The 11,038-nt window shown below is 34.9% G+C and overlaps 1 protein-coding gene across 1 annotated transcript; it reads right to left on the reverse strand.

Annotated features, from left to right (window-relative positions):
• Positions 1 to 3,790: 3,790 nt before the first annotated feature.
• Positions 3,791 to 10,817, reverse strand: LOC126688473 (beta-glucuronosyltransferase GlcAT14A). The gene is made up of 4 exons (XM_050383173.1): positions 9,863 to 10,817; positions 9,590 to 9,665; positions 9,368 to 9,483; positions 3,791 to 4,620 (listed from the first exon to the last, which is right to left on the reverse strand). The coding sequence occupies exons 1-4, from the start codon at positions 10,479 to 10,481 to the stop codon at positions 4,106 to 4,108; spliced, it is 1,326 nt and encodes a 441-aa protein (XP_050239130.1). The 5' UTR covers positions 10,482 to 10,817; the 3' UTR covers positions 3,791 to 4,105.
• Between the last annotated feature and the right edge of the window lie 221 nt (positions 10,818 to 11,038).

The raw sequence follows: 11,038 nt of genomic DNA on the forward strand, positions 1-11,038 counted from the left end.
GCAGTTTTTTTTTTCTTAGATAAACTACTTAATGATAGTTTTTTTTTTTTTTTTTTGAGATAAACTACTTAATGATAAGAATAAATTAGAGTCCTGGTAGTATACTATTCCTTTTTAGTTCTTTAAAAATCTAAAAATTTATAAAATTTCTACAATTTGGTGAAGCCAAGTGGCGCAACCACGGCATCTAAGCCCAACTTTTATTATATATATATATATAAGATATGATATAATATGATATAATATGATATGATATGATAATATGATATAATATAATATAATATACGTTTAAGTTAATACAAAAAAGAAGAAGTAATTTTTTTTTCCTTAGATTAATGATAGTTACGTGAAGAGGTGATAGTTTTTAGTTTTTTAGTTTTTTTTTTTTTTTTGAGATAAACTAACGTGAAGCAGTTTTTTTTTTCTTAGATAAACTACTTAATGATAGTTTTTTTTTTTTTTTTTTTTTTTGAGATAAACTACTTAATGATAAGAATAAATTAGAGTCCTGGTAGTATACTATTCCTTTTTAGTTCTTTAAAAATCTAAAAATTTAATAAAATTTCTACAATTTGGTAAAGCCAAGTGGCGCAACCACGGCGGCTAAGCCCAACTTTTATTATATATAATATGATGTATGAATATTTTCCAGCTTTTCTTACACTTTCTTGGCATCCAAACACAACAACCAAAAAGCACAAAAATTAAATTTACCAATCTCTAATTCCCATGGACACAAAAATCAACCCACCTATCCAAAGGCAACTCTAGGAAAACCGAACTATTAAAAACTTAGGCAGAATTTAAACAAAAAAAAAAAATTATATGTTGAGCAAGATTAGCACACAATATACTCGTCAAGGTAATCAAATATTGAAAAGAAAAAAAATATATATATTTAAACAAGTTTTTCTAATATGAGTATATACCATGCAATATTAAAGATTTAAGAGGTAATTACACTCCCCCTTTAAGGGAGGTCAATGATCTTATTTCATAATTAAAATTCAATGTTTTAAATTTTTAATTAAAGTTTAAAATATTAAGTGTAATTTTTGCTTATTATATATTTTTCTTTTTTCAACGGGTTATGGAGAGATTTGCCGTTGAAAGTGTTTTGGTGCTTGATAAATTTGTATTTTAAAAAAATATATATATCAGTTTTTTTACTAATCATTGTTAAACTTTTGTAAAGAAAGTTTTATAAAAATTTAATATTTCGTTACTGATATAAACAAAAGTGAGGGAAGAGTATTAATTTCTTCAAACTTCAAGGGAGGGGAGTGTTTTTTCTTTTTAATTTTGGGGTGAAGTGTCATTCTCCCAAACCTCAAGGGAGAAGAGTGTAATTACACCAAGATTTAATTTCTTTCAACTTAAATAGATATCTTGTGGCAGGTAGAATAGTTAGGTGCTTCACTTAAGTCTGAACACCCACATTAGCCCCCGACAAAAAAAAAAAAAATATATATATATATATATATATGATATTCCTTGGCGGACAAATCACTCCCTAAATGGTTAATCCATCCATTTATAATAAATATCTATGTAAAATTTTCATATTGTTAATGCTTGGTTCCAGTCTAATTTGCTTTTTGGTTGATCAAGCTTGCAGAACTAATTGTTTTATCTTTGTTAGTCTGAGTAAATTTTCAGTAAGTTTTTAATAGCTCTTGCTTTGGCCTGAACGTTAGCTTGAATATTTTAGGTTAATAAGAAAGAAAAGTAGTTTAAAAATCAATGATAGTGGCTTACTGAATAAGTAAATGCAACTTCTGTTCTCGCAGTTATCAACCGCAAATGCCAATTAAACATTTTTATGCATCCAATAACTGAGGGGTTAGTCTTACAAATTGAATATAGCTGTCTGTCTACTAATCATATATGCATATCCTCGGCTGGTCATGAAAGTAAGCACCAAGTAATTAATGCTATAAATAGTAATACGTGGTATTAGTAATACCCCAAGTAATTCTCATATTTAGCATCAGTAAATAATGGCTAAGACTCTCTAAATTGTTGCCTTCGTCTTTATCATCATCCTCCTTTCATAGCTTTACTCTTTTCTCACGTGGTTCCCCCACAGGTCAGCTTCAAAACTTTTCTTTCAGTGTATTTGGCATTTTTTTTCCAACTTATTCGTTTAAAAGTCATTCTTCTTGTCTCAGAATATAGCATATAAGCTAACGAAAAATATTAGATGCCAAATTCATATTCTTGTTGAGAATATATAAATAGTAGCGGTTTTTTATATTTATTTAAGCGCATTGGTTACCGTATGTTTCAATCAATGTTAAAAGATAATAATAACTATTCAATCAATCTTTCAGTACAAAGAATGGTTCAATCAATGTTACACCTTAATGGATAGTCGGTGCCTCAGTGGTCATTGGTTTAAAAAATATTTTAGAAACTTCTTATAAGAAAAGAAAAAAACAACCGACTTTTTTGACAACTTTTTATATTTTTCATGAAAGTAGTGTCAAAACTTTCCTAAATTGGTCCATTAACAAATGTCTTAAGGGCACTCATTAACTAAACCCTTAAAGAAATGGTGTCTACACTATTTCTTGAGATATACCATTATAGCTTAATTGTGTTTTTCTTTATTAATTAAAATGCTGTCTTACGTTCAATTCTTTGATTCTTTAAGGGGGGAAAAAGGTTCAACTCTTTGATAGTAATTCTAAATTCAATAATATATTATTTAAAAACCTTAGCCAACCAGTCCAAAACTAATTAATCGGATTACGCAGGTCATGAGCTTGTTTAGGATCTAATAACTATAGTCTATATGTATTAGATCCCTATAAATGTAGTATTATAGGAAAATTTTCAATTAGTAGAATTCCTTATTTCCAAATTTCTTTAGATTTGGTGCACATTCTGACTTTATTTCAATGATTCTTTATGTGATAGCACATTAGCACTAATGGAAGGCCAAGCCGAACTCTGTGAGCGCCCGAGCAATTAGTGGACGATGTTCTTTCGTTACTGACTTTGCTTATGCATGCATATGCTGGATCTCAGCTCAATCTTGTTACTTAAATAGTAAGAACTGAAAAATTCAATACAAGTATGCATACGGACACAACCATTCTCACACAAGACATAAAATAGTGAGTCACACAAGGCACACAAGGCATAAATTGTCAGCCACTCACAATCACACAAGTCAATAAATTGTGAAATTGAATCTGTGATTGGTTGTATTTCTGAAATTATTCAATTCTATACTGGTGTATTACAATATAAGCTTTTTTTAATTTTATTTTATAATATTTTCTTGAACCCAAACCTCCGTCTAAATTACTGTATCACTGTATGACTCCACATGTTGGATTTGTTAAGGTGTACTAGATGTGACCCAAAAACATTGTCTACCAGAAGTGTTTAAGCCTTTAAAGTTCTTGTTGTTGCCTCTCATTTACTAAATGTGTTTTATGCATGGATAAAAGAAGGGGAAAAAAAAACAAAAACACCCCTTGACTTGTGAATTAAAAATTATAAGACTTCCTGTTCTTCTAATTTGAAATTAATAACCCCGAAATGTTGAGAAATACCCAAATGGTTCCTTTTGTCCACTTCAAAAAAAAATTAACAAATTTTAGTTCAAACAGATTTTTTTAGAACTATATGATGCTGGGATCAATGGCTCAAACTTGGCTCAACCTGTCGTCCACAAAAAGCAGTAGATCACACATGCTTATATCTTATCCTCATCTACACCGAGGAGCTGCGTAACTTTGTTTTGAATTTGAGGAAAAAAAAAAAATCTTAATTTACATTGTACTAACAACGTAAGACTTTTATATCGTAAACTAAACAAATGTGTACAACAAAAGGGCACATTTCTCTTGCAAAACGGCACACCAGATAAACCCTAATAGCAAAGTCATTCGTAAGATACACTTCACAATAATCTCATCTTGAATGAGGTAAAAACCCTGTTTCACTGAAAAATCAACAGATTGAACTTCGTCCTAAAATCATTTGGGTATATGGCAAATCCAAGCAAGCCATTTTTCAACCTTTCAACTCTCATTTTTTCCCTTTGGGGGGGAGGGTTTTTGGTTCTTTATAGTGAGATTCAGGACTTAGATCATTCAACTACACATTGATGAGACCGAAATGTACCATTTGATAGCAATTCAACAATTCGTTTTTCAAGTCTTCTTGCTCCCAGACTAGGCCTCAAAACATTGGAATCTCCCCAAACTGAACACGTGTGATTTCCAGACTCACCTAAGCACCAGCCACCAGGCACCACATTCCCAGGACTGCACCCCAAAATCTCACGGTCAATGCGATCAAGCACTGGATCATCTGACTTGAATCGTGTGGCAAAGGCTGCTCCGCTCTGAATCATTACCTCAAAATCATTAGAACTGAGCAGGCGAGGCTCGTCATAAGAGGACTTGTCGAATGTGGCATATAATAAATTGTTGTTTATGACTGTTCTGTTGAACTTATGGGAATTACAAAGAATGGTAGGGAAGTAATTGGAAAGGGAAGATGGAGTGTTTGCAAAATACATCAGTAGAGTCCTTGGGAGGTTGTCTGTACCAAGGATGCAGAAGTCAATAAAGTTACGACTTAAAACGGAAAAGGATGAACCTGCATAAAAATAATCCAAACTCTGATGAGTCAGTTAAACAATTTATTCAACTTTTCCTTTGGGAAAAAATAAAGTTGTGCTCCTAAAGACTGTCACTAGCATGCAGTGCCTACTGCTATGAGGGAGTGGATTAATAGTGTCAAGGTAGCGACAATTTTACTTCTTTTTTTTTGGGGTAAAATACTATTTTGATTCCTAAACTTTACCAAAAGTTTATTTTGCATCCCTAAACTTTAAAAAGTTTTTTTTTTTTCATCCCTAAACTACTAAAAAATTTTCTTTTTTCCTCCCTATTTTTTGCCTCTAAACTAATAAAAAAACTCTTTACTTATAGGGATGGAAAACACATTTTTAGAAAAATTTAGGAACCAAAATAGTATATTACCCTTTTTTTCTTTTACCCAATGGATCCCTGGTATTAACACAAGACTGCAGCAATTGCATGCGTTTGGATTAGCTTTTCCATTTTAGCTTATTTACTTATCTACACCATTGTAGAAACTTATTTTTTTTATATTCAACTTTCCTTTTACCCACTTTCAACAAATCAACAAAAGCTAATCCAAAAACATTTATATCAAGTGTCAGCTTATGCCATATAGGCAAAGGTCATTAGAATCTGACTTACATACCCAAGTGTGAGACTGGAAAATTCCAAATAAAATGAAAAAGAATTCATATAGACAGAATTATTATTTGAATGGTGCAATACAACACAATTACATTTAACTAGCAATTTAGATAACTTATGATCAATACAGTGCAGTTGCACCATAAACATCCAAACAACAGTCTAATGGTCTGGGCAATAACATGTTATTCACTCGCAGAACTTCAAATGGTATCAATATGACTCACAATTGCAAATCATAGTTACAAATTAATGACATACAAGTAAAGAATGGTCTTGATATTGCTAGAGCTATTTGGTTACTTCCGTTGTCATTTTTGGCATTGCAGATCAGAAATCTCTACACTATTGGAAGCAAATAAAGTTAACGAACAGCCCTGGCAATAATCATTTCCATAATGAGGAATTTTAGTCATTCTAGTCGCCTAGAAGCTCCATGGTTGGAGGCATGTCTAAATGGATATTTCACATACACAGCCATGTTGCTCATAAGCAAAACTCCTCAATACAATACAAATCCAATATATAATGATTCTGAAATACTAGATAGTGAAATCCTCAGCTAACAGTTTTAAACTGGATGTTTTGTGTGGGATTAATTAAGGTACAGTTTGAGACCTCCAGTATGCATCCCAATGGCATCATGTAACCATGATATTCATCAATCCCAACTCTGGCAAAAGCATATTCAACTCTAACACTTCAAATCATAATACATTTTAAAAGAATTCACCTATATGTTCATGTTTAAATTTTTTCCTTTTCAAATCACTATGGATTCAACATATTTATTTGACTTCGAAATAGATGGTTTGAATTTCTGTAAGTTATTATTCTATTGAAGTTCTCTACACCTCTTGGCTCTGTGTGTGCACGCAACAAGGATGTAAAATTTACAAAGAAACAAGAACTCTGAAAAAAAGACCCATTAATATCCCCAATGCTCTTAAGCCAATCATAAGGAGATCTAATAAAAAAGGACTTCTGCTGAAGCAAAAGGGATTCCATCCCTTCAAAAGACCTAGAATTACATTTCCTTCCAACTGTACCACATAAGACAAAGAGGGATAGCATTCCAAATGTCTGCACTTTGATAGCCCTCAAAACCATCCCTCCAACAGGTTACAATGTCTGTCATCAAGGCATGCCCCACAAAAACCCAAATAACAAGTAAAACATAGACCAAAGATCCTATGCAAGATCACATTGAAGGAGAAGATAGTTGTCTTCCCCCTTTTTTTGCATGTACGACACGAATCAACAATGATGATCTTTTGCTTTCAAAAGTTGTCCATAGTGAGGATTTTACCATGAGAAAATTAAACAACCTTTCTAGGCACTTTCGTATTCAAATTTCTCTCAAAGGAAAATCCCCCTATTATCTCCATGTGAAGCCCCACAGAAACTATCTCAAAATAAATAAATAAAAGAAAGTAAAGCCCCATAGAAAGATTTTGCATCAAATCTGTGTTTCTTAGATAATACCCAATAAATCTTATCCATGCCACTCCCTAAAATATGAGCTGAATAAATAGTTTCAAAGAACCTTTCACTAGTTTCAAGATCCCAATCATTAAAGGAGCAAAGGTAGGACAACAATAGACTGTAGTTGAGCCTATGCATACATTGAGCAATAGTGGTTTGTTTATCAATCACCAAATCATGCAGGACAGGGAAGACACATTTTTAAGAGGCATATTGCCATGCCACACAACATGCCAAAGCTGAATAGAACTACCATCCCTGACAATGAATTTCACATGATTAGAAAATTTACTCCATTCTTTTCTAATATAATTTCATACACTCACTCCATAATCACCCTTATACTTAGCTAAGCACCACTGGCCCAACTCTTCTCCATATGTAGCCCCACAACCGTTTTGCAAAAAGAATCCCTCCATGTGGAAAAATGCCAAAAATATTTCCCAAAAGGTGCTTGGTTAAAGATTCCAAGCCTTTGAACACCCAATCTACCACCTAATGATCTGGGAGAAAACTGTGTTCCAATTCACTGAGTGGAATTTCTTTTCTTCTCCTAAAATACAAAAAAGGTTGCACTCATTACATAAGGCTCACACTTCTGCGGGTTTAGAATAGGTGATCAGTAGGCAACTTCTCTATCCTAAACCTACACAAAAACACACCCCCCCCCCCCCCCCCCCCAAAAAAAAAAAAAAAAAAAAAAAAAAAAATTGCAACTTTTCAAGTCTATTAGCCACTCCCATGTGCATGGGGAGATGAGATGTACATGAAGTAGGTAGAGACACTTCGGAGAGAGCTTTCAATCAAAGTGACTCTACCACCCTTTGACAGATAATTTCTTCCAACCAACTAATCTTCTCTCCATCCATTCCACAATAACATCCCAAGTTGAACTTGTCTTAAAACGAGATCCGAAGGGCAAACCTAAATAAGGATAGGAAGAGCTCCCACATGACAACCTAATAATATAGCTATGTTGTCCACATTAGGAACAAAACCCCATTAGGACAATCTAACTCTTACCAAAATTATTTTTGAGGTCAAGCGCTGCCTCCAAATAAAGCAATACACAATGGATGTGGAGAAGCTCATCTATACTCTACATTTGATCCACAAAATATGAGAGTGTCATCTGCGAATAATAAATAGGAAATTAGCAAACTCCATTGGAACCAATAATAAAATTAGACACAAAGCCACCCTCCACCACTCTGTTGATCATACAACTGAGAGCCTCCATCACAAAAATAAAAAGAAGAGGGAAAAGAGGATCCCCTAGCCAGAGACCCTATGAACTACCAAAGAAACCTAAGGAACTCCCATTTAAGGATAGAGAATATAACTGCAGAGTGCAAAATTCAATCCACTTCCATTTCATCCAAAAAACCCAATGCTCCATCAAATGAGTAACGCAGCTCTGATTTATGATCATACACCCACAACCAACTTCAATAAGCAAGAACTTTACCAATACTCTTGTAAGCACTACCAATCAAAATGATAGGCTTGTAATCCTTAATATTAGACGCACCTAGTTTCTTTGGGATTGAAGTGCTAAAGGAAGCATTCATGCTCTTATTAACAGAACTGTCATTATAGAAAGAATACATTACTCTCATAAAATCATCTTTTGCCACACCCAGCAACAACGAAGGAAGCTAACGGTAAAGCCATCCAGAACTGAATTTTTTTTTTTTTTTTTTTTATCACCATTCATCTCTTTAATGGATCCATATACTTCACACTCTTTAAAATATCTTTCTAACCAACACTATGATCAACGTTAAGAGTAAGAAGTTCAAGCACTCAACCCCCAGTCAAATGTATACTGATTCATCAATTTTTTTTTGTGAAACTACATGATGCCTTCCTTCACCTCTTGATCCTCCAAAAATCAACCCCATTGATGTTGACATTGCCAATGAAATTAGACAGCATTTGAGAATTTACAAGCCCATGTAGAATCTCATATTGTTTTTTGATAGGTAGAATCTCATATTGTTATCTCCTTCCTTCAACCATAAAGCTCTACTACTCAAAAAACTCGGCTCCTCAAATTGACCAACTAAAATTTGTCGCAATTTTCGGTTTTGACCAGTTTTTTTCCCAACACAGTTGATTTTGATTTTGATTTTGATTTTTAATATTTTCCAGTTTCGACAATCCAATTGAAGTTGTCGCTCAAACCTCTCTATGCCATCGCTCAACCCCTCCCCCCACTGCTGTCAGCCAACCTCAGCCCCTCCCCACAAAAAATATTTCACTCTCTAGGTCCAATTCTTTGAAAGCACTCTCTCAAGCTCTTCAGAATTAGCCCCACTGATGAAGGTCCACAGGTTTTATTGTCAGTTGGTCCATGCAGGGACATACCTAGCTCGACGGTTGAAGATCTTTCTAGTATAACTATAGAAATTGATCTAGATATTATTTTTGTGTTCAGCCGTATTTATCATTCAATAGTTTTCGAATACTCCACACTAATTCAACGTCGTATATGTAACTCAAACAAAGTATTGGCATTAGACAATCAGCAAAGTGCACAACATAACACACTTCCTAAACAATCATTAAAACTAAATAAACCGGAAAGCAGTCAAACACCTATGGAGCATAAATATTAAATGCCAAACCTGTAAACAACCGGAAGGCATTAGGCAACTCCCTTTTCTGTGTAGCATAAAACATCCCAGTTTTCTCCATAAGATAAAGCCCCGGATCAACGATTATCGGCCTCAACTTCCTAGACCTATAGACCACCAAAAACACAAATACAATTCATAGGTGTTTGAATCTACAATTTGGGCAGTTGAATTTGAAATAACACAAATCCGAGAAGTAACTAGAACCCATACTCTTTCCAGCCGATGTAACTTGAATGATTCACAAAGTTGAGACTTTTGGGTAGAAATGACAAAATGTGAAGAAGATCTGCAAGCCCAAAAAAACCCACATAAGAAAATGAACCAAAAATACTCAGAAAATCGAAAAAAGCTTAACCACACGGTACCACAAAGAACCCACATAAGAAAATGAATCAACAACACACAGAAAATTGAAAAAAGTGCAACCCCACGCAGTATCATAAAAAAACCCACATAACAAAATGAATCAACCACACACAGTACCATCTTGGGTGACAAGTGGGTAATCAGCGGCATTGAGAGTAACAAACCAATCCCAATTCTGCGAAAGCCGGAGCAGTATAGAGGCGCCACGGAGCGTGAAGGAGATACCAGAGGAGCCCTTTGGATAAGCGAAATCGGCCTTGCCGACGACATTGACGTTCTGGGCAGCTTTGAAAATGGGGATAGATTGGACTGAAATAGCGAGACCATCACGCTCAGATTGTGGAGCAGTGAGGTCAAGGTGTAGGAGGTACTGGTTTTTGGGGTGGTAGGTGGCTAGGAGAAGACGGAGGATCCGACCCGAGTCGCCGGCGGATCCGGATATGAGGTAGGCGATGGAGGGAGGGGAAGGGTCGGAGGAGGTTTGGTGGGTCGGGAAGAGATATGGATCGGGGCGGATTTGGGAGGTGGAGGCGGAGGCGGAGGTGGAGGTGGAAGAGGAAGAGAGGAAGAAGAGGAGAGAGAAGAGAGAAGCGGCTACGATGATGTAGAGTGTGGTTTTGTGATCTTTGGGATTGGGAATTGGAATGGTAGTGGAGAAGGTGTGTTGTGTTGGTGGTGAAGGTGAGGGTGAGGGTGATGGTGATGGTGATGGTGAAGGTGATGATTGGTTTTGCATTGTTTCTCTGTTTTTTTATTTTTTTTGAATTTCTGGATTGGGTTTTGGGGAATTTGGCGTTAGATCATAGATGCGTTTGCCAGTTCTATTTTTGAGAAGAAGATGTAATAAATTCCTTTGCCAGTTTGATTGTGTGTAGTAGAGCTCACTCTCATTTTGATTTTACAAGTTTTTGTTTTCTTTTCCTATTACTGTATTTGATTCTCCACACCAACAACAAATTGTGTTGCTTTTGTTTTTTCTTCTCAATATTTTCTTTTTCGGGTACAAATCCGATAAAGTAGTACTAGCCTACAAGGTAAGATACCAAAACTCATCATTGGGCCAAATGCACGCGAGATGGAAAAACTTCTGGTTATTTAAAAAAGAGAAGTCTTACTAGGCATAGGTGTAAGACCTAGAGGCTTGATGAATCCTTTAGAAGATAAATTCTCATATGCTTGAGCAAGGGTCATTTCTAGGTCGGAAAATTAACGATGGACCTTCTTTGTGAAGTTGAGGTACACTAAGGTTTGTTGAGGTATGATCGCACTCACATTCAAGAGATTGGAAGCTTT

The sequence above is a fragment of the Quercus robur genome, chromosome 6 (assembly GCF_932294415.1).
Source record: "Quercus robur chromosome 6, dhQueRobu3.1, whole genome shotgun sequence".
NCBI lineage: Eukaryota > Viridiplantae > Streptophyta > Magnoliopsida > Fagales > Fagaceae > Quercus > Quercus robur.